The sequence below is a fragment of the Periophthalmus magnuspinnatus genome, chromosome 5 (genome assembly GCF_009829125.3).
Source record: "Periophthalmus magnuspinnatus isolate fPerMag1 chromosome 5, fPerMag1.2.pri, whole genome shotgun sequence".
Taxonomy (NCBI): Eukaryota; Metazoa; Chordata; class Actinopteri; order Gobiiformes; family Gobiidae; genus Periophthalmus; species Periophthalmus magnuspinnatus.
In genome coordinates this window covers 30,260,786-30,284,642 of record NC_047130.1, presented here as the reverse complement: position 1 = coordinate 30,284,642, position 23,857 = coordinate 30,260,786, and the positions used below count along the sequence as shown (strand labels likewise).

Sequence of the window (23,857 nt, the reverse complement as noted above, 5' to 3'; positions counted from 1 at the left end):
GAAATAAAAAGATTTTGTGCCAAAAGAGTAATTTATTGAAATAAATATGTAATGGATACAATTTTATATTATGTCCCATAAATATTAAATGTCTTTGCAGTTGTTCAAATTTAATTAAAATGGCAGGAGTTCATTTTTTATTAAACATTTTAGTCAACTCTAGTATTGGCTTTAACATAAGTTTCCTGACAAATGAATTATTACATCACCTTATAATACTTTATGTAATAGCTTATGGTTTAACGATCTCGTGCTAAATTAAGGGGGCGACAGTTCACTTCTACTGCTATATCAATAGAACTGATTCATCTAATATTGTGAACATGTAATATTTACACTCTCAGAAACAAAGGATAAAAGCTTCAGTTAAAGTGTGAAAAGATAGATATAAAACTTCAGGATTTACACAAATATTTAGCAGATTTAGAGTAAACCAACTTTAGACTATGCTTTCTAAACAACAATGCAACTTGCTACTCTAGTTTAGTGGAAACAGACTGAATCATGCTAGGTCCATTACAATCATCCAAACACTGATTTTAAATGCCATTGATACAGTTGAAACAAATTTAAAACCATAGATATCTAAAGTTAACCCCAAAGATGTACGGTTTTCATATCCTTTACTAAATATCATTATTCTTCACTTAGTTATAAACTGTGAAACAGTTTGTGGAAACAACTGTCACTTTTCAGATTCAGCATTAAATATGTTCAATGATTTGATAAAACTAGTAGAAAGAGTTGATATGAAAATCTCTGACAGACTTTGACAGTCCCATTAAGTGCTATACGAGGAATGCACATAACAATACACTAGGATTTTTCTTCTAAAATATATTAAAAGCAGATATTAACAAACATCCATTATTCTCTTACACTCTTATTGGGTACACAGTATTCTTTAGGGTACTAGTATAGTTTTATTAGCATGCACCAACTAATAGTTACGATGGCTTGTCACCTTCTTTCTTCAGCCGACTTCATAAAAGAATAGAGAATATGCGTTACTATGTGAAATATATTGTTAAATATTTTAGTTTTTAAACCTGATAACTTACCTGTAATAATCTTCCTGACTGGGTATAGGCCCTCCGTGAAGGTGATGCCCATGTAGCCACTGCTGCTCCATAGCCATCCTCTGCAGCTCTGCAGACTGGGCATGCATAGCCTGGAGCTGGTGGGCCGCAGACATCTGAGGGATCGGACCCTGCAGTTCTCTTGGATATGCAGGTCCTGAAGAAGGACATTCATTACATAGAACCCGACGTACTGCAGCATACGCACACAAGAGTCATTAAGAAAAAACACTCACCAAACAATGGGTGCCTCAGCATCTCATGATCGTGAGGCAGGTCACTGAGCAGAGGGTTTGGGATTGGTCCGCCAGGGAAAGGAAATCTGGCCAGACGTGGCCCCGGTGCCATAGGATCCACCAAAGGATGGGGACTGGAACCTAAAAAAGACACCAAAGCAACATTCAACTTGACTGCTGATTTATAACAGGCTTTTCCATACACTCTTTTGTGGAGGCAGACCTTGGCCGAGTGGGTCCTGCTGGTGCAGATGGAGGTGAGAGTGAATGTGTGAGTGCTGATGGTGATGGGGCGTCACATTGAGCATCTGTAGCCTGGCAGCTGGGTCAGTGGCCACAGAGGCCATCCTCTCAGCATGAAGGCGCTCTGCAGTCAGTCGCTCAGCATAACTCAGCTCCGGCCGCAGCTGTGGTCCTGCTAGTGCCATCCTCTCACGCTCCAGAAGCCCAGGGTGAAAGGGTGCGAAAGGGTGAGGAGGCCCGGGAATATGGGGGAGAGCCAGAGCCCCGTGTCTGACAAAGTGTTCCATGGGGTTAGCAGAGGGGTGCAGTGTCTCCAGCTCTGGGGCCTTGACCTCATATCCAGGCTTCATCCTCTCACGCAGCTCTCTCTCTCTCAGGTTTCGGAGCTCACGCTCCCGAAGGCTAGGATCAGTGCTGTACAGGCCAGACATGTGGTAGGCTAGAAGGGGATCTCCGGGGCTCAGCGACACATAGAAAGGATGGTTTCTGTTGGTGGGAGACATAACGTGAGGCCGAGCGTATTCACTGAGTGTGCGCAGGGCAGGAGTATCAGGGCCAATATATGGAGGAACTGCAGCAACTGTGGTGGGAGGCTGCTCAAAGGAGGGCCGCCCATGAGCTGTCATCTGAGCTTCACTCATTCGACTGTCATGAGAGGAACTGGAGGCTTTCTGCAGCCAAACAGAAAGTATACAAATGTTGTAGTTATTATGCACTTCATCTTAATACATATAACATACCCTGAAGACCACTTACTGCGCTCCTGTCTACCTCCCTTTCCCTCTCCCTGTCCTTCTCTCGTTCCCGCTCTTGTCGAGCACTGAGCTCTGCCTCTCTTCTGGACCTCTCCACTGCCTCTTCTCTCTTCTTGGCCAGCTTTGAGGATGATAGTGGAGTGAAGAAGAGGTCTGTTCTTGCACAGGAGTTATAGCCACGATCCAGGTGTTTAATAAACCTAGAAAAGCAAAAGCATCACTAAGATGTCATTTTAAATATCACTTTTAGCATAGACAACTTACCATGTTAATCAACTTCACAGAATTTTAAGTGAAAACTAATATGTTATCATTAGATTTCTTGACTGTACAGTGTCATACCTAGCAGACTGGCTGGCATGGCTGGCCATGTTAACCACAGTTGGCTGTGGAGAGGGGCTCCTGGGGGGAGGAGGTGGGCTCTCTGGCTCCTCCATCTCGTCCAGTGGCTCCTCTTTCACCTGAACCTGTGAGCCTGTGGGGCCTGAGGGTCGGAGAGGAGGAAGCGACGACTGAAGGCTCTGAATGGGGCTGATTGCAGATACAGTAACAGATGTGATGGTGCTGGGTGCAGAAGGTAGATGAGGAGCACTCATGCCTTTGGCAGAAAGGTTCTGCACCTGAGAGATGACGGGCAGCTGAGTGGGCACAGGCTGTGGCATCATCTGCAGAGGAGGAGGGGCTGCCCCAGGGGGGTGCTGGTTAGGCAGAGCGTTGAGTGGCTTCAGGGCAGGAGGAGGAGGCAGGTTGGCTGGCATCTGTGGGTATGGGGCAGCAGGCGGATGTGGCATTTGTTTGTGTGAAGGAGGGATGGGTGTTGTTGGAGGGGGTTTGATCTGTGGTCCTGGTAAAGGACTCAGTGGAAGCTGAGGCTCTCTATAGAAGATTGGTGCTCTCTGGGATGGCTGTAGAGGCAGGGGCTGTGGGCTTCCACTGTTAACCGCAGACGGGACTTGGAATGGTGCAGAGAGAGGAGCGTCCTGCCCTGGTGGACCAGCTACAGATGATGGAGCAGGCTGTGGATGGCTGTTGGAGGGAGTGGTTGTCTGATTTGTTTGAAGTGGCTCCGTGGATGGAGGCGGAGGGCTGTGGGAAGAGCCAGAAGAGGGGGTCCTCTGAGGAGGTGCAGGAATGATAGCAGGCCCTTGACATGGGACATTGTGTGAAGCTGATGCATCACCTGCCGAAGAGGCGGCAGCTGGTTCTGACTGAGCGCCGTTGGGCTGCGCAGAGGAGTCAGAATCACTCTCGTTGCCCTGTTGAGGGCTGGGAATGCTAGGAGATGAGCTGCGGTTGTCCTGATCAATATCTTTAGTGTCACTGCTGCCATCATCTTGAGCACTGCGGCTTTCTGACGAGCTTTCCTCTTCAATCTCAGCCTCTCCCTCTGATCGGGAGCCCTGAGGATCCTATGAGAAAAAATAACAACTCAGCTAATATAGTATGTGAATTCTTTGTTAAATATTAGCAAAAATATTTGTGTTAAATAATCTGAATCCTCCACCTGAGTCTTTGGTCTTTTAGCTGTGATTTTTTCTGACTCATCAGGTTCAATCGCTGGGCTCTCTCGAACTCTTTTAGTTGACTTTGGTGACACAACCTCCTCCTTTATTTTCTACATAAATAATAACATAAATAGAACATTTTACTTTCTATGTCATACAAGTAAAATTTACCAACTTAAACATTCTATTCTCCAAAAAATAATCAGTTTTCTAACAAAGTAATAGCTATATTTTAGTTTTGGATAGTTTGCACAAAATAATAATGTAAGTTATATGAGGTAGTCTGTCCCTCTTTACCTTGTTTGTCCTCTTTGTGGAGTCATTTTTATTATCAGCAGCAGATGCTCTTGTAGCACACCCAGAATGACTGTTACGATCATCATTATTGGGGGAGCCAGTGATTCTCCTGTGGCCACTTCGTAAAGATGATAACTGCTGTAAAATCGTTTACAATAAAAAAAAAAAACTGTTAGTATTTAAATTGTTTTCACGCTTAAATTATTTAGCTGGTGTCTGAGACTCCCTGATACACATTTATTACATGCAATAAACATGTCTGAAAGCTGAAGCCTCAGGCTTACAGGTGCTCTGCTCCGCCGTGTCCTCATGCCATGCTTGCTGTTCACCTCCTCTTCCTCCTTCACAGGTTTGAACATGTACAAGGAGCCGCCCGATTTCTGAGCTGGTGGAAGGCAGCCATGTTTGTTTTCGTATGTGCGACAGCGTGTGCACAACACAGGGTTGTTCTTGCCCCCTTGGTGCCAATCCTTTGAGTCTAATAAAAGAAATGCAATGTAAAACAGTATTTAGTGCAATTATGGAACATTAAGGGAACGTTGTAAATCTTGAGTGAAAGAGGTGTGAACATACTAGTTGTACCACAATGGCTGCAGCTCTTAACATCTTGCTCACTGTCCTCACTATCAAGGTCATCCTCGCTGGCTGAACTTGCTTCATCTACAAAGAAATCAATGTATTTAAATCAAACTAATGACTCGGGGTCATTCATGCACAATGGGAAACAAGTAAACAATATGACTAACTTGAATAATTTTGTGATGGTGCATTTGAAGAAGCTGCAGCAGAGCGTGTCTTGGCTTTGCGAGCAGATGGCTGGCGCCGCTGCTGTCGATATGCTCTGGTTCCAGCAGCCTCAGGAGTCTTCTTCCAGTGGTAGTAAAAAGTGATCAGCTCGCCCTGTTTATAATAATATAATACTTCATTAATGACTTGAAAAAAGCAACACAACTAAATATTTTCCGCATAAAGATAAAACTAAATCTACCGTTTTTTTGCAGGGTAGAAAGTCTTTCCGAATGCGGAAGAAATTTTTTCCATACTGCCTGAGGCCTTTAATGAAACGTTTCTGTAAAGAAGAGGTATAGTTTAATTAAATTACCAAAAACAATTACATTTTTGTATGGATGCATTTACAGTGTACTAAGTAACCTACCACATCATCTTCCGACCAACATTTTTCAATAAGTTTTGGCAGTGGTTTTTTAACAAGGCGCTGGAGAGCCTTTGCCGCATCATAATGGCTTGCATGGAGCTACAATAGAATCAAAGGGATTTTAATTTAACAGTTATATGTAACAAAGAAATATTGAGAACATATTTTAAATGCCTTACCATGTTAAGTGCATTGAGCGTGGTATCATCACGAGAGGCTGCTAAGCATCCATCCTCAGTGGATCCACCATCACACATTCCTGCAAATGCTGCCATGCTCCTGTTATATGTGTGGAAAAGACATTTTTGACATGGACATGACTAACTAATCATGCCAAATGTATCCTACTGTAAAATGTAATAGACAGTATATCTGACATCTTCCCCAGTGAAGGTCTCACCTGGCTGCTCGGAGATACATGAGCAGGTCACAGTCGTTGACACCTGGTGTCCACATAAGTTCCTCATTCTCAGTCTGTGGCTGCAAACAAGGCTGAGGTCGTGGCTGTAACTCTGGGAGCTTGGCCTGCAAATTAATATTTCAATACAAAAGCAATAATTTACAATAGCAAATTTGAAATGGCTGTTATTTAGGCTAGATGAATAAGGAAATATCTGTAATAATGATTGCTTGATTATTTACCTGATGACTGGGCCCCACTCTTATCTCGCCTTGTGTGCTGTTCAGGCTCCTGCAATAGGAAATAACAATATTTCTATTTAATTATAAATGTATTGTCTACAATGTTATTCACTGATTTATCTGTCGCCCCGAGCAACTCTACTACATGTTTACTGTTTATTATTGGATAATGTACCCAGGCGTTAAATCAATACGTGACCGCGCTGCACACACTGTATATATCTGCACGCAGCCCTCCTCCAGTAGACAGTGGTTTCAGCGAGAACATCCCGCCTCCACAATCACTGAGAGCCAATCTCTGCCGTGACCTGCGACGTTTCCTTATATTACATGAATGAAACCCGACGCTGGCTACCGCAAATGACTGTCAATCAATCACACTTGAGCTGCAAATTTTTACGGTCACCATTACAAGAACAGTGTGTGCGGCTTCGTAATAACAGGTTGGCGTTCACACCGAAGCACAGTTAACCAAAATGTGCGAAAGGCCTTAAATTCATCAGTGTTAGCTTTCACAACATGTCGCTGACCTAACCTTGCTAGCTGCATATAGACGACCATGTAAATATACAGGTCAAGCCCAAAGGCGATCCAATACTCCGTCTTCTCTAACGCGTATGCAATAATCCAGTGACGCACAGTTTACTACACGACATTACCTCGAATTATTTACGCAAAGAAAGGGTAAAGTGAGCAATAACATTACAGTATACAACCACGAACGATCAGCTAGCTGCTAACGAGACAGTAACATAACGCAGCGATTTTATTTGGCTAGCGTGTTAGCCAGACACCAACTTCGTGACCACTGACACGGCGAGTATTCCACATAATCGCATCTCCAAAGTGCCGTGACAAACCATAAAACATGCAAAATACAAAACATTCAGCGGTAATAGCATGTAATGAGTTGATTAAGTTACCTCCGCGGACTGAACAGGTCGTCCATGTCGAGGGATGTTTGGATGTGGCTTGTTGACACTACGCAGCGCAGTGGGCGATACGCACACAAACTATGCGAATCCCCTATTACATGGCTATTCAAAATGGAGGCGGTGTAGTGGAGGCAGTCAGTCTATTTTCCCAGCGCAGTGACCTCAGCGGCAGCCACAGCCAGCCTTCAAAGTTGTCTGGTGTACATTACTGAGCATGTGCCGCGGATCAGCAGGCAATGGCTCTGCTCATCAGCTGCTGCACAGGCATCCATGGATCAAGTGTGGCGTAGTGAGCGCCACATACACCATTAAACAGCATTTTGTAAGCAATCAAAGAGGAAATGCTACAATTTAGGGTTAATTGCACAAAAACAATCCTGCAAGTATTTTCTATTCACATTGTTATTATAGCGAAAATGTTATTCTGTTATTCTTCTTATTCTTTAGAAAAGGATAATCACGACTACATTTGAATCACAATTATTATAATTATAACTATTCAGGGACAGCAAGGTTTTCGCTGCAGACATTTCAGCAAAAAAATTTTTAAAATACAACAATTTTATTTTATTACATCGATTAAATCACAGTTATGTTTTGTTTTGGTTTTATTTTTGAGATCTAAAATTATCTCAAACATAATATAATTATGAAGGATTAAAGTTTTGTGAATAGAAAACAAACGCATCCTCTTAGATTCTGTGTTATTTTAGAGTTACACGTTTAGAAATGCCCTTTTTTCTTGGGCCTTCAATTTGCAAGATGTGGGCCCTAGTGTTAAATTGACCAATCAGATTACCCCTTTGGAGTTGATTGACAAGGAAGCACCAGCTCTGGTGCATTGGTTTAGTCCCGCCCAGGCCAGCTGAATGCTCAGTGCTGGGCCTGGTCCTGTCGTGTCATCACTGCACAGGCCATTAGTTTGTGTGCGCCAGATTGTTTGTGTGCCCGAGTGACAAGCTCACTTTAATGGAGTTTGAAAGAAAAAATAGAATATGCTTTCAGTTGTAGGCCTACTTTCTTTTTGGACAAAAACAGAATCAGGGCACAAAGATTGCAGCAATGATTGAGGTGCTGGTGTCATACGGTTTATGTGCAGCAACTTGGATTATAACTTTACAAGAAAGCATAAAGTTAAAATGTGTCCTGGCTGAGAGGCTGTATATGTTCACTTTGGCTTGTGTAGGCCTACGAATCATCCATCCATCCTGGACCGGGTCGAGGAGGCAGCAGTCTAAGCATGGAGGCCCACACTCCCTTTCCACACACACTTCTCCCAGCTCTTCTGGAGGGATCCTGAGGCGTTCCCATGCCAGCTCTGAGACATAGTCCCTCCAGCGTGTCCTGGGTCTTTTCTGGGGGCCCCCTTCCATTGGAATGCACCCGGAGCACCTCTGCCGGGAGGCGTCCAGGAGGCATCGACGTGGAGGAGCAGCGGCTCTACTCCAAGATTCTCCCATGTGACTCCTCACCCTATCTCTAAGGGAGCACCCAGCCATCCTGCGGAGGAAACTCATTTCGACTGCTTGCATCCGCAATCTTGTCCTTTTGGCCATTACCCAAAACTCATGCCCATAGGCAAGGGTAGGAACATAGATTGTCGGTCAATGTCACTCTCTATCCTTCCCTCACTCGTGAACAAGACCCCGACATACTTCAACTCCTCCACTTTAGGCAGAGACTCTCCACCCACCTGGAGAGGGCAAGTCACCTTTTTCCAGTCGAGAACCATGGCCTCGGATTTAGAGGAGTTAATTTTCATCCCAGCCGCTTCACAGTCGGTTGCAAACTGTCCTGGTGCATGTTGCAGGCCTTGGTTTAATAAAGCCATCAGAACATCACCATCTGCAAACAGCAGAGATGAGATCCTGTGGTACCCAAACCAGACCCCCTCCAGCCCCTGATTTCATGTAGAAATTCTATCCGTAAAAACAATGAACAGAACTGGTGACAAAGGGCAGCCCTGGTGGAGTCCAACATGCACCGTGAACAGGGCTGACCTCCTGCTGGCCATGCGAACACAGCTCCTGCTCCGGTCATACAGGGACCAGACAGCCCTTAGCAAAAGGCTACAGAACCCGTTATTCCAGAGCACCCCCCACAGGACACCACGAGGAACACGGTCAAATGCCTTCTCCGGATCCACAAAATATATGTGGACTGGTTGGGCAAACTCCCATGAGCCCTCAAGCACCTGATGGAGAGTATAGAACCAGTGTTCTGCGACCAGGACGAAAACCACATTGCTCCTCTTGGAACCAAGGTTTGGGAGACTACGGATAATTGTATCTGTAAATATGGGCTGCTTGCTCAGGTCCCAAGGCCATGGTCCACATCTGTAATTAATAAGAATGCATAATGCATTGTGTTGGCCTAATTAAAAATGTTTCAGACACAGATAATGTGTATTCTAGTAACAGTTCCATTAACATTTGTTAAAGTATTTATTCATATATATGGGCATATTATTTAGTCTCATTAAAGTAGCTAATACAATGTTATTACTAAACTGACTCCCACTGATAATTTGTCTTAAAATTTCATCACATTGTATAATTTGATTTAAAAGGTTGGTTCTTTGTTGAGTTACATTAATGGTTTTCTGAAGTTCTTCCCAGCAAACCGGGCTCTGTCTCCCAACTCCTCTTCAATCCTGTGGACATAATTTGTATTTTTTAAAGCATGCTTTATTTATATGCCAAAATGTGATTACACTAGTTAACACTTACCTGAGAATCTGGTTGTATTTTGCCAACCTCTCTGAGCGACAAGGAGCACCTGTCTTGATCTAAAATGATTACATTAATAGTTTATAACATCTGCAAACAAGTATTTAGGCTATATATTAAAAACATCTTTTTATTACAAGTGAAACCAGCTCTAAAGCAAAAACCACACTATGGCATGCTTCACCTGTCCAGTGCATAATCCAACCACCAAATCTGCAATGAAGGTGTCCTCAGTTTCTCCAGAGCGATGGCTGACCATGACCCCCCAGCCGCTCTCCTGGGCCATCCTGCATCTGTAAAAGCACCAATGGGAAGAAAGTTGCAATGAACAAATAATGCAAATTTAGCAGATCATCACCAGATTAGGGGTGTTTATGACAAAAATCTCTATATTTTTGTATTATCCTGATGATAATGGTATGCAGATTGCATTATGGCAAACCACCAAATGTGCAAAATGTGCCTGCTGAGGATCGCATAGTGCACAAAACTTCAGAAATAACACTGATAACACAGCAAGATTCATTCATTTCCAGTATTTTTGTTAGCCCTCGCTGATTAGTTTTTATACAATACAATATATCTCCTCATCCTTCCTTGCCACATTATTTTTACATTAGTTTAACATGTCATTGAATATATTTGAAATATAACAAAGTATATTCATATTCAATGTTTTTCAAAAAGTATGCCTTATGAACTATTGACTTACGCCCTCATAGACTCGGTGACAGTGCCGATCTGGTTGACTTTAAGCAGGAGGCAGTTGCAGGCCCTCTCATCCACCGCCTTACAGATGCGAGAGGGATTTGTAACAGTGAGGTCATCTCCAACCACCTGTATGTCAGTGCTCCCAGTGAAGTTAGACCACGCAGGCCAGTCATCTTGATCAAAGGGATCCTCAATGGACACCACTAAAAAAACAGCGAGAAAAAACAGTTACAAAAAGCAACTAAGACAAGGTTATGTAGAACATGTGTATATTGGTACCTATATTGTGCTATTATTTTTACTTAGTGCATCTCTTGCAAGTTTTATCTGTAATAACCATAATTTTGTGTTATTCTAGTTTTTGAAATGCATCAAAGGACAATATGCAAGTATAATGTTATAAATCCTGAGGGTAAAAGCATAAGTACAGAGGAAAGGGTGGCTATATCCTTATAGATTACTTAAATGCATAGGTTTTTGTAACAAATTTCCTTAATGCAAAGTAATACAACTGCTCCATATGTAAATTATATAGATTGACTATAATGGAAGTGAACGTGCCTGGGTAAGCTGTCACAAAGCTTTTGTAGAGGTCAGCGAGCTCATCCGGAGTGATATAGCGGCTTGGATCATCTGGAGATTTGAAGTCTAGGTCGTATTTTCCATTCCTGTAAAACTCAGAAGCAGCCACGTCCATGCCGATCACCACCTCATTTGTGTATCCTGCCTTGGCAATAGCCTCCTTCAGCAACTCCAAAGCTATAAGGTCAAAATATGAATAGACAGTTAATAAAACTCTAATTAAACATTTCACTCAACAGCCCTAGCAGCTTATAAAAACACAAGTTAATGACATCATTTGTCATTATTTATGGTTTTTGCACAGAAATCTAAATTAAATGAAATGGTTGTATATTCTGTACCTTCTTTGTTTTCCAAAATGTTCGGAGCAAAGCCACCTTCATCCCCTACATTGGTAGCATCCTGCCCATACTTTTTCTTGATGACATTTTTGAGATTATGGTAGACCTCTGCTCCAATGCGCATAGCTTCTTTGAATGTTGTTGCTCCGACTGGCAGAATCATAAATTCCTGCATAGCTAATTTGTTGCCTGCATGTGATCCACCATTGATCACATTGAAAGCCTGGATAATATAGAGGATATATCAAATTAAGTAGAAAATTGCACTTGATGCTAGGTTAGGTGTGAAATATAACATCTTACAGGCACTGGCAAAATAACTTGAGGGTTTCCTGCCAGGTCAGCAATGTGGCGATAAAGAGGGACACCTTTTTCTGCAGCACCAGCCTTGCAGACAGCCAACGACACGCCAAGAATTGCATTGGCACCTAACTTGGCTGTATTCCAAAAAGAAAGATTTAAATGGTCAAAAGTGCAGTACCAGTAGTAGTAGTAGTAGTAGTAGTAGCAGTAGTAGTAGCTACTGAATGCCACTTTGACTGGGTGTTTAGAATTGATGTGCGCATTCCCAAGCAATTTGACTGATAAACTTTATTGATTACAAAATACTTTATCAAGAACAAGGAGGCGCATGGCTTAGTGTGGTCAAAAACTGTGTGCCCACCTAGACTCATACACCTGCACACTGAGCCCACCCATATACACATACACACATACACACATGCCACATCCACTTATGACGCACACGTTCATTTATAATATACTTCATCAAATATAGGCTACATGCTTAATGGCTGGAACAGTAGGTATAATAATTGTAGTAATTAATTGTTGTAGTTGATAGGTTGTTTACCTTTGTTCTCAGTGCCATCCAGGGCAATCATCATCTGGTCAATAGTCTCTTGATCAACCACAGAAACATTCTAAATACAAAGATTAAACAATAAACATTGGGATCACATGACAAACTAAATATAAATGAGAAAATATATATGAGCATCTTACTTGACCCACAAGATGAGGTGCAATTATGGAATTGATGTTATGTACAGCTTGAGAGACTCCTGTTTTAAAAGGATTAAAAAAAAACTAAAAAAAAAAAAACAGCAACAGCAAGGCATGCATTATCCTATTAATACAATTTCATAATTTTGTTGCATAAGGTCTGGTACAGCTGATGGAAGTTCATTTGCATAATTTGAAATGCCAAGAAAAAACTAAAACTCTGAGAATCAGAACAAAGTTGGTCTCTACTATTATCACGTTATTATACAAAATTTAGGCAAACCTTTTCCAAGATAGCGAGACTTGTCATTATCCCTGAGCTCCAAAGCTTCGTAAATACCTGTTGAAGCACCACTTGGTACAGCAGCCCTAAACAGGCCTGGAAACAGCATTCACCCAGACTGTTAATTACAGGATTATATTATTGAAATACAAAAGTTCCCTGCCACAATGCACAAGGATAGATAACCTACATTTCAACTTACCTCTTTCAGTGTAGAGATCAACCTCAACGGTGGGATTTCCTCGAGAATCAAAGATCTCTCTGGCATGAATCCCCAGAATGGACATGGTTTTGCCCTTGAAAAAAGAGTACACTTATTGTTATATTTCCCATGCACAGTCCACGAAATATAATTTAACTTACAAATTGCAACATTTGATACATTTTGCTAACATGACATCTTACCTGGCTCAATGTTCTTCCTTCCTCAGAGATTTCACACAAAAATATCCTGACCTAGCTGCAAGCTTAGAGTGCTGTTAACAGACTTGCTGCAGCTCAATTGGATTAGACCTCCTCATCTGATTAATCTCAGGGCTGGAGGAAGTAGAAATTGCTGCATCTGTCAAAGGAGGTTTAAATTTACAGAGACAAATTCACTAGCAGGAATAAGACTATTAATATTCTGGGGTGATTTCATAAGAATGGCACGAAAAAAAGATGACGAACTTGTTAACAGATAATAAATATATCAAAATTGACGTTACCTGTCCGTTGAGTGAAGTTGGAAGAAAGTTTTATCTGCTACAATGCAAGATGAATGTCTGACATTCATGTTGCCGCCCTCTGTAGGATATAGCACATTACTAAAATATTTAAATCCAAATAAAAACACCTATGTTTTGTTCATTTGGTTTGATTTCAACATTTATGTCATTAGTGAGTTAGGAATATCTATGAATCATGTACAATGTAAATGCTTCAATTTCTATATCTATTTATTTGTGTTTTGATGAGGTGCTCCCTCTGCTGGTGATTGGTTGTTGGTGTTTTGTAGTTTAACTTTGGTTGTGAGATAGGCTATATTTATTGTTCAATGCCATTTTTAAACAACCAACCAAACAAAACAAAACAAATAAATAAATAAATAAATAAAGCAAGAAAAAATTAAATCGTTAAAAAGAATACAGCTAAGTACACTAAACCGTAACACCTAGTTGATTACAGATACTTACTGTTTTTAAAGCTCTTGTATTTAATGATGCATTTGACTTGATATAGGCAGTTAGAAATCAAAAGCTTTTTAATGCTTTGAGAATTATATGTCCGCTAGAGGGCAATGTAGCATCTGTGTAGCGGAAGTAGTAGCCACACTTATAGAAGAAGTCGTTTTGTTCATGTTTTTGAAATGCACCGATGAATGAAAATACTCTCGTAAACTGCGCACTTTTTAAAATCAAAATCGATTTACTTAAGGCTTAATCAAAGTGGTAATCATGTCGGGGATTCCTCCAGATACTTGGCAGCCGCCAACTGTTGCTTTGGAGACGACGTAAGTACAACGTGGATCACAACTAGCTAGCATCAGTTTGTAACACTTGGTCCTATAATGTTTACAATCACAACACAATTATACGTTGATTTTTGAATATGTTTGTTGTAGGCAGTTTTATCGTCATGCAATAACATCAACTTTTTCAGGATGGGAACCCTCACAGTGGAGTTGTATTGGGATCATGCCCCATACACCTGCAAGAACTTTGCTGAACTGGCCAGGAGAGGCTACTATAATGGCACCAAATTTCACAGAATAATCAAAGACTTCATGGTGCAAGGCGGAGATCCAACAGGAACAGGTCATCTTTGTTTAATGTTTTGCAGTTAATAGCCTAAAAAAGTATCATGAATGCCAATCATTGATGTGGTTTCAGGTCGAGGAGGTGCCTCTATATTTGGCAAACAGTTTGAAGATGAATTGCATCCTGAGCTCAAATTTACTGGCGAGTGCGGTTTTTTTCTTAATTACAATAAACCAAATATTAACTGTAACCTAATAATGTGTGCTATGTTCTGTAGGTGCTGGTATCCTGGCCATGGCTAATGCAGGACCACACACAAATGGTAGTCAGTTTTTTCTCACTTTGGCCCCAACTCAGTGGCTCGATGGGAAGCACACAATTTTTGGCAGAGTATGTCAAGGGATTGGAGTCCTGAACCGTGTGGGGATGGTGGAAACCAACAGTCAAGATAGGCCTGTGGATGATATCCAAATACTTAGAGCTACTGTATCCTCTTAAACCTGTCCTTTTTATACATTTTTTTTAAACAAATAAATAGCAAAAGCTGAAGTTAAATCTGTCAACTGGACAAAAGGTTGTAGGAGTGAAGACGTTCCACTGCTCTTCCAAGCCGCTTGTTCAAATAAATGTGTTTAAAATTTCATTGCCTATGTGTGAACCATAGATGAAAAGAGGCCACAATTTTTATTGATTTAACAAAGCAAGTAACAGTGTCTTAATACAAAATGTTCTTCTTTTATAGGATAAATTTACTTTATATTTAGATACAAGTTCCATCTTAAAAACTAGTAAAAGATAAAATACAAAAACAAGTATTAATATACCAGATTGACTGGTAGCTGGTGTAATGAATTAAAATAAAATGTATAAATTTGTAGTGTCTCACCACAAAAGTAAAAAATGACACTAGCAAACAATGTATAAAATGCATGTGATTTTCTAAACTTTTCCATAGTAAACTTCCATAGCTTTTTAACACCTTGCCTTATAACAACCTTAGAATTCCTTTGGTCAACTGTCCAAAGTATAAAATTCAAGTTTTCAGTTAATTCCTCCTCTACAAAATACAAATACTGTGTTTTACAAATATTAAAATGCAATATTATTCTTTAGAGATGCATGAATTGAGGCGTATCATTTCTTTTGCAGTCACTGGAAGGTCATCTGCTGGCTGTGAGATTTTTTTGATCCGCTAGAAGGGAAAATGGAAATAAGATCTTTATGGTTATTGCAGACAAGAAACACCAGGGCACAAAGGATGTATACTATATTAACAAAATTTTTCATTTGCAGTTGTTGAGTACAAGGCAATGAGATGTACTTTGGTTATACTGCCATGGTAGTGTATAGGGTTTTGTGTAAGTGGGTGTGGTAGGTCATGAGATGTTTTTTTAATTTATTTTTATTGTAGGTATTTATAAGCATGTACAATGTTGGAGTTTTTCTGACCTGCCAGAGAGTCCCCTTTCCATTGGCGATTTTGCACACCATAATTAATGGGATCATAGCCAGAGAAGAGGTAGCAAGAAACCAGCCAATGCCATAAGCCCACTCGGGATACACGTAAGAGTTATTGAACTGCAGGGGGCTGTATCTCAACAGCAAAAAGATGAATGTTCCCTAAAACAGCATTATACATAAAGTAAACCCACAGTAAAATGTATACAAGTAAAAATAGTTTTATAAATACATACACTGCATATGGCAGGCGTTGCATACAACCAGCAGTACTTAATCAGGAATAAGGGTTTGTATCCTATCATGTCTGCAATATTATCTGAGAAACGTTCAGCTCCTACAACAAGAGCAAAAAGGTTAAAAGTAACAAGGAGCAGGGATGACGCCATGGAGGCTTGAATTTAAATGGAACATAGCTGTGTGCAATGCAGACTTTATTATATTAAATTTACCATAAATCCAGCTAATAACAATTGATTGTAAGATTGCCATCAAAAGTAATGTTGGCCCACTGCACACATAGTGGTCAAAGATCTGCAAAAGGTATGCTCCTCCCTGAAAATACAGTGATAATTACATCTAGATTAGCCATTATTTTGTCTGACTGGCTCTCCAAAAACTTACCTGTGACACTAGTGGCAAGTCGATAAAAAAAGAAAAAGCAGAAATCAGAAACAGTAGAAGCTCCCTGCGATAGCCCTTTCTTCTCTGGGATGGGAATACATCTGTTAAAGATGTCACAATACTTTCCATTCCCACAAACTGTAAAAATACCAGGACATTGAAAATGTGATCACACAAACAATACAAATAAGGAGAGTTAATAAGAGTTTTATATCGTACCTGTCCGTCAATGCCTAATAAGATAATCATCGTGAAGAAGCAAACAGCCCAGACTTGAGGGAAAGGCAGAAGAGTCACCGCTTGGGGATAAACAATAAACACAAGACCAGGGCCTGCACACAGGTGCCAGTATTAATAATATCACAAGCAATACAATCGTATCCACATATATACCCACGAATGCATTATCCATTATCCATACCTGACTCTGCTACTGATGCAATATCAATTCCCTGCTTCTGTGACATATACCCCAGGACAGAGAAGATGGCAAATCCAGAAACAAAGCTGGTTCCACTATTTAGTAGACAAAGGTAAAAGGAATCTCTGCAAATAAGGAACATATTATAATCAGATATTACTTTATTATTAAAGAGGACACTTTGTTTTGTTACAGACATACATGTAGACCAGAAGAGGAGTTTTATAAACTATATAATAAAAAACTAAAGGCCTAGTGAAAAAACTAATTCCAGTATAGTTTAAATCTAATAAAGAAGTGCTCTTTCATATGTAAAATATGTAACTGAAATTGGTGTGGCTTGATCATTTGGTTCAAGCATGTTTCTGAACAGGGCCACAGGTGGTCAGATAATTTGGAACATTTCTCATCTATTCACACAGTTTGTAGGCTCTTTCTCAGAACACTTAGCACAGCTCTCATTCACAAACAATTCATCTTGTTTTTTCAATACTACAGATCTTTTCTCATGTGGTAAAGAATTTTAGGCTAAACTCTGTCACTTTCAATATAGAAACATAACAGCAAAAAAGTGTAATTTGTGAGAACCTAACATCTAACAGCACAGGATTTTACACGTGCCAAACAGAGAAAGGCCTCAGCAGAGTACAGACTGTATGAATAGGTCTATATAGAGACACCCTACCTACATCCATGTAAATGTCTGATCTAATTTTACGTAAAGAACACAAGCATTACAAACATAGTGTTGATGTATTTGCTTTTCTTTCTTTCTTTTTAGCCACAGATTCATATGTGTAAACTGTGAACCCCAATGGCAGACTGCATTAAACCATTGATTCTCTGTGGTCACTGACAGCAGGACTAAACCTTCTGGGCTGTCATATGAATGAGAGATCACAGAAAAACACAAGACCAAAGTTTGAGTTCTGATGGTAAAATTTGCTTCTGGAAGATGATTGACCAGTTTTCAGTGAAAAACTGCCTTTTGCTCCCTAACACTTTATTACACTTGGTTCAGTCCTTTTCTCTGTCAGTGAAGTCCTCACCTGTAACAGTTGTTGTTGTACTTGTTATAACTCCCTAGTGTGGTAAGTATTCCCAGACAGATGGCATAGGAATAAAAGATTTGGGTCCCAGCATCCATCCAAACCTGCACAGTACAAGCAATAGTTCCTATGGAAGTTCTTATAATAATTCTTATTACCAATTGCAATTCAGACCTGTGGATCAGCGAGCCGGGTGGGATTCGGGTACAGATAGTACTTGATCCCATGCAGAGCTCCAGGAAGTGTCATTCCTCTAATGAACAACACCAACAACATGACGAAAGGGAAGGTGGCTGTGATGTAGGTGGCCTAAACAAAAACACAATTTATATGACTCTATAGTAACTTTACTTAAGTTCACATTCACTGATCCTGCTCAAGCATGCAGGAGTGTCCTGGCATGTAGGCATGTTTCACACTTTAATTAAAAAAAAAAATCACACATGCCCTTAAGTGCCTCGGGCACAGGAGCGGCTACATATCTGTAGTAGTTAAAGTCTGAGCACTGTTTCAGTTTCCATTTTGACACAAGAAAATTTAAAACATGCACGTACAAAAACAACACTTGTACTTTATATTTAGCAAGTCATGCATAGGCCAGTTGAAATAAGTAATAAAAAAACTGGAAAGTCTACAAACAAGTGTCAGCAGAGTAATGTTGCATCACATGGCAAAAAACGAAGTTCAAATCTGTCAACTGGACAAAAAGTTGTAGGAGTGAAGACGTTTCGCTGCTCATCCAAGCCGCTTCTTCAGTTCTGAAGAAGTCTTCAGAAGTCTTCTTCACTCCTACAACAATTTGTCCAGTTGACAGATTTTACTTTTGGCTTTTAGTATGGATCAGACCCGGACGACTGAGACAGTTGCATTACATGATTTAAATATACCTATACAACCAGACTAGCATCAGGGTAATCTCAATACCAGGGCACTATTTGATTAGGCTTTATATAGTCTTTGAGTCAGTGCAAAAATAACAAGACAACTGATCAATTATTCTGATTATTCATGCTAGAAACTAGGCCTCAGTGGGATGCAGTCTGGTTAGTGGTGAGTGTAAAGCTGGAACAGATGAACTGGAACACAGGAGGCACAGTGACAAGCAATGGTTCACCTCACAGTTACTGGTGATAGATTCAAACTAACAAGCTTTGGAAACTCCACGAACAAGACCAACGAAATACCTTCTTGAGGCTTCAAGAGAACATATCCTTCTGCAAACAGGGTGGATCACTACCCACTCACACAGACCTTCTACTGGCAGCAATTCACGTTTTGCCTTTTGTAGGTTGCCCAGTAATTTTATCTTGTGGCATGCACAGACAATTGTTGAGTTGTTCTTACCTTTCCAGTGGAGCGCACTCCTTTCCACACACAAAAGTAGCAGATTGTCCAGGACAGAAGGAGACAGAGGCAGAGCTCCCACTGGATCTTCCCCATGTCCTCTATCCCAGATGAAATATTGAGCACACGCCTTCTGCAACAACCATCAAGGTGAGATGGACATATATACTAGATTCAAAATATGAGACTCTATATCTTGAAAGGTAAAAGATCATATTATATCATTAGTGACTGTGTCCAGATATTTATCACAGTAGTATAGAAACACCATAAGAAGTGATGACATTTTTGTATGTGTGAAAAATAAATTTCCTGCAATCAATAGTGCACACCACAAGATGTCATCAGGTGATTTATGTGAACTGTTAAAATGTCTTGCATTAGACAGCAATGGTTAAATTGAGTATTATGTAAATAAATCATGACGGAAGACCTCTTTTAGGTTTGGTTCTGCAATGTATGTGCATATTGACTTTCCATGACAAATTGTGCAAGGTGAAACAGAGATTCCCTGGTAGCATTTGACCTGGGTTCAGATCTGACCCAAGGCCATCATCTGCAAGTTATTTCCCTCCTGCTTTTTCTCCTCTGTCTACTCTGTCTACAAAGCCCATAAATAACAACAGAAAAGTAAGAATCCAACTTACTGCCAAAACTCTATGACAGAGGATGAGGAGGTTCTGTTGCCTGTGTTATTGTAGTCATTTAACACTACACAGGCATCTGAAACATCCACAAAAACATGTGCACAATAGGACAATAGTCTGCACAGCCATGATATCTGATCAGGTTAAAAGGTATTTACTTGTATTCCAGGTGTTGTTGCATACGGCCCATGGCAGCTCTCCCGAAAAGGATGAGAAAAGGTACAGAAAGGCCCAGGCTAAGATGACTATGTAGCTGATGCATCCGTAGAATATGATCATTGTGCTTGCATATCCTATACCTGTGGAAAGAAAGACTCCATTTATACTGAGGGAGGCCACACAAAAAACTAAATGTTATGATGCCAAAGGAAATATTTGCATTTTAGATTACTCCATTTTATTTGTATGCATTCAATTAAAATACGCATGTAATACATCTGTTAGGCCAATGTTTATGTCTTTGTATTTTTACCTGTTCATTATATGCAATACAAATTTGTGACTCCCTGCCTATGCAACCCAAAAACTTTTCCCCTAGTGATTTTTAAATGTATTTGACAACTTCAAACTACCAACCCAAATCATGATTTTTCTGTTTCTAACACATCAAATTTGAGAACAAAATGTTCTCCTGATACCCCCCCCCCCCCCCCCCCCCCCCCATTGACAGAGGCCTTGATACACACTTAAATTAGTATCATTTACCTTCTTTCACATGGTATATTTTTTCTGTAATAATTAGCAAGATAATAAAATGAATGATAATGCATTTTCCTTTTTGTTACCTTCAAATAGGGGGCAGATCTTTCTCCAACACATGATGCCTCCCTGACTTGTGTACTGACCCAATGCTGTCTCCAGGACAAACAGAGGAATACCACATGTAAACAGGAATAGGAGGTATGGGATAAAGAACGCACCTGCAAAATACAAAGTTATTGGTTACTAAATACAGTTGTCAATCATAGTTTGCTAGATGGGGGCTAGACCCCATCAAAATCACAAGTTGTACACAAAGTAAAGTAAAGTACTTTACAGAACAAGACAGCCGTATTGAAATCACAATATAAAGAAATAAATCAATAAAATCATAATCATTCAAAATTTTAATTAATGAGAAAAAACTGAGTGTACATGAAATCCAAGAATTGTCTTACATACTGATGCAGACAACCCATCATTATGAACACACTGAAGCTCTAAATTCACCTTGCATGGGGTAAGAATGCTTAAAAAAATGAGTGTCCAAAAAAAACACTACATAAATCTGATGCATTGTTATTATTATTAAGAATGCTTAAAGAGAAGCCAATGGACCACAAACACAGACCCCCTGGAGAACTGTTGGCAGTTTGCCCTGGGATAGCTTTTTATCCCTTTTTGATTATGAGAAAGCCTCAAGACAGTGAATATATTCAGATATGGCGTCTGATATAACGTTAATTCAAAATAAGTAAATCTTATTATTGTGTTATTGTGTTCACCATGTGGTAGACATAAAGACTGTATGTGGATTTATCCTAAGGTTAATAGGGAACATACTGTGATTTTTTTTGTGAAAAACATAAAGGTATTTCACACTTGTCAAATGTCAGACTGACAGTGGTATGTAGCTAGTTGCTTACTTAAGCTTTTTTTTTTTTTTTTTTAAGAATTTAGTTTTTACTTTTTATTGCAAGGGACATTGTACTGTTTGTGTCAACCTACAATTCTAAACATGAACAATTTATCAGTACCTTGAGTGTATTTCAGAATGCTTTAGTATTCTTTAGTATATTTTTAGTGGTGTAAGAAGTCATTTCTGGGGGTAATTCAAATGTTTAATTAGCTGTACTATTGTGTTAGTAATACTTGCACTCATACATGTACCAGCAGTGGTCCTGTGGGTGTTAGTATCAGGACTATTGATCTAATACCAACTGCAACAAGTATAACAGTATAACACCACAACTACTAAGTATCTGTCTGGGTTCACTGCAACCTTGTTATTAGTTATCATAGAAAGTCATTGGGACATTGTACTATTTGTATCAGCCTACACATCTAAACATGAACACGTCATACATTAATTTATTCATCAGGGAAAATTCCCAAGCAGTGACACAAAAAAGGAAATATATTTGTTCCAGTTTAAATCCAAATTTCCAAATTGGATCGAATTAAATTATATATGTACTCCAAAAATACTTCTTCAAATGTTTAACTTGACTCAGTTAACTTTAATGATTTCTATATATTTGAAATAAGTGGCTTATCAGGTAAAATAGAACTAGATATATAACGGACTCCTTGAGGTAAGATGCACTTCTCATTATTGTGGTGTTGGTTTATACATGTGCAAGGCAAACACGTGCATCAAAAAAAGCCTGTTATTAAACCTTGTCCCTGCCCCATTCTTTGTGTAATGCCTAACTGAAATCTTATAAAACTCCAAAGTCAGTGGGTGTTATATGTAAGTATTTTTACCTAACAATTCTGTATTGTCCAATACTGAGTTAACTTTGACAAAGCCTTCAATCAACAGAAACTTTAAGGATTTAGAGAAGAATGTGGAGGGGCTTTTTGGACAAAGGGACAAAGTAGATTATTTGGATATCTGCTGGATTCCTGTCAGAGCCATCCACATCAGCTCTCAGGACTACCCACAGTTAAACATGTTTACTGGGTTACTTTAACTACCTTTGTATTTGTATTTTAATGTATTAATTTTTTGTCCAAGTTAACATAATTCATCTAAATTAACTTTGATCTCCTTCACAAGTTGTTACTCAGCAAAACTTTTATGCTGCATTTTGTACTGGTCATCTCTGCAAAATTCAGTTCAACTATAACACACAGAGTTCCAATAGTAAGTTGTGTAGATTCTCACCTCCTCCATTCTTGTAGCAGAGATAGGGAAACCTCCATACATTTCCCAGTCCGATCACAGCTCCAGCCACAGACAAGATGAACTCAGCCTTGTTGGCCCACTTGCCTCGCTCCTCTGGGGACTGCTTGGCAGGGAGTAGGTTACTTGCCATGATATTGATGTGAGTTCTATGTAGCAGTGCCAAGCTTGCATTGATGCTTGTGTTTCACAACTGACGAGTAAGGAGGGGCACCCACTGCTGTGTTTTTATATGTGGCTTACCAAACTTGTCAGATGAGCTACTTTGTCCACAAGGGGGACCTCGAGATGAGGTAAGAGTTATGGTCCCTTATGAGCAAAGGGGGAAGGGTAACCCAGTAAAAATAATTTAACTTTAAATGTTTTGGGGGTTTTTTTGTTATGTAATGAATAATGAACGAGAGAGAAAAGCAATTTTTCCACCTTTGAACATCTCAGTCACTAAAATATAGTGCTGTGAAGTGTATCTTTTTAAACAGAGTTTTGTCACTATTTCAGCTGTTTTTGAAATTGTAGAAGATATCAAACTTTAATCAGAAGTGATTCAACACCTCAAATTGCAAAGGTGTGAAGTAACCAGATACTTACACCTTGAAGTCATTTAACTTAGTTTTGCATAGCTGCCTTGAGTATATTTTAGAATCATCACTTTCATATATTTTTAGATGAGCAATGTCGTCATTGTTGTGGTGTAAGTAGCAGGTTTTGGGGTTAACTTAAATGGCTGGATTAGTTGTTTTTGTAGTGTTACTTGCACTCATATATTTTCCAGCAGCGTTCTTGATGTGGGTGTTAGTCAGGACTATTCACCTAATACTAACTGCAACTGAAATATACTACTACATACAGCAACTACTAAATATCTGCCTGCTTTCACTGCCACCTTGTTATTAATCGTAATAGGTTCAGTAAAAACAGACACTACCTACGTGACATTACTTTTACTCAGGAAGTAATCAGGCAGACACCTTTCCTGACAGTTTACTGACTTCAGAGGATGCATGAGTAATAGGAGTGGTGTCTTTGTAGCATATACAAAACTATTAACAGCGACCCGGGCAGGAATGTACATTTTTCATTCTGCTCTATAATTAGTCTTCATTAACACCAAGAAGGCGTCAAAGTGACAGGGTGAATGGCAGGTTGCCATAAAACACCTAAAGCAAAAGTCAAATTTAATTTTGTTTCA

General features: G+C 39.8%; 4 protein-coding genes across 4 annotated transcripts; 1 reads left to right on the top strand and 3 right to left on the bottom strand.

Annotated features, from left to right (window-relative positions):
- Positions 1 to 12: 12 nt before the first annotated feature.
- rereb (arginine-glutamic acid dipeptide (RE) repeats b) lies at positions 13 to 7,063 on the bottom strand. The gene is made up of 17 exons (XM_033966719.2): positions 6,837 to 7,063; positions 5,914 to 5,962; positions 5,672 to 5,796; positions 5,451 to 5,550; positions 5,272 to 5,370; positions 5,104 to 5,184; positions 4,862 to 5,015; positions 4,689 to 4,775; positions 4,400 to 4,593; positions 4,116 to 4,253; positions 3,818 to 3,928; positions 2,656 to 3,722; positions 2,315 to 2,513; positions 1,539 to 2,229; positions 1,316 to 1,456; positions 1,062 to 1,236; positions 13 to 981 (listed from the first exon to the last, which is right to left on the bottom strand). The coding sequence occupies exons 1-17, from the start codon at positions 6,860 to 6,862 to the stop codon at positions 948 to 950; spliced, it is 3,471 nt and encodes a 1,156-aa protein (XP_033822610.1). The 5' UTR covers positions 6,863 to 7,063; the 3' UTR covers positions 13 to 947.
- A 2,332-nt stretch (positions 7,064 to 9,395) lies between these two features.
- Positions 9,396 to 12,992, bottom strand: eno1b (enolase 1b, (alpha)). Its single transcript, XM_033967311.2, has 12 exons — positions 12,905 to 12,992; positions 12,702 to 12,795; positions 12,500 to 12,595; positions 12,217 to 12,275; positions 12,065 to 12,134; positions 11,515 to 11,648; positions 11,212 to 11,434; positions 10,850 to 11,047; positions 10,290 to 10,491; positions 9,762 to 9,870; positions 9,578 to 9,636; positions 9,396 to 9,501 (listed from the first exon to the last, which is right to left on the bottom strand). Exons 2-12 carry the CDS (start codon positions 12,784 to 12,786, stop codon positions 9,435 to 9,437), a joined length of 1,302 nt encoding a protein of 433 aa, XP_033823202.1. The 5' UTR covers positions 12,787 to 12,795; positions 12,905 to 12,992; the 3' UTR covers positions 9,396 to 9,434.
- Positions 12,993 to 13,785: 793 nt separating this feature from the next.
- Positions 13,786 to 15,090, top strand: ppil1 (peptidylprolyl isomerase (cyclophilin)-like 1). Its single transcript, XM_033966760.2, has 4 exons — positions 13,786 to 13,991; positions 14,141 to 14,295; positions 14,371 to 14,439; positions 14,516 to 15,090. The coding sequence occupies exons 1-4, from the start codon at positions 13,936 to 13,938 to the stop codon at positions 14,734 to 14,736; spliced, it is 501 nt and encodes a 166-aa protein (XP_033822651.1). The 5' UTR covers positions 13,786 to 13,935; the 3' UTR covers positions 14,737 to 15,090.
- Positions 15,091 to 15,340: 250 nt separating this feature from the next.
- LOC117371613 (sodium- and chloride-dependent GABA transporter 2-like) lies at positions 15,341 to 22,848 on the bottom strand. Its single transcript, XM_055222118.1, has 14 exons — positions 22,651 to 22,848; positions 20,567 to 20,701; positions 19,940 to 20,080; positions 19,782 to 19,857; positions 19,135 to 19,267; positions 17,965 to 18,099; positions 17,791 to 17,894; positions 16,742 to 16,866; positions 16,540 to 16,652; positions 16,321 to 16,458; positions 16,149 to 16,251; positions 15,933 to 16,033; positions 15,688 to 15,858; positions 15,341 to 15,430 (listed from the first exon to the last, which is right to left on the bottom strand). Exons 1-14 carry the CDS (start codon positions 22,799 to 22,801, stop codon positions 15,341 to 15,343), a joined length of 1,716 nt encoding a protein of 571 aa, XP_055078093.1. The 5' UTR covers positions 22,802 to 22,848.
- Between the last annotated feature and the right edge of the window lie 1,009 nt (positions 22,849 to 23,857).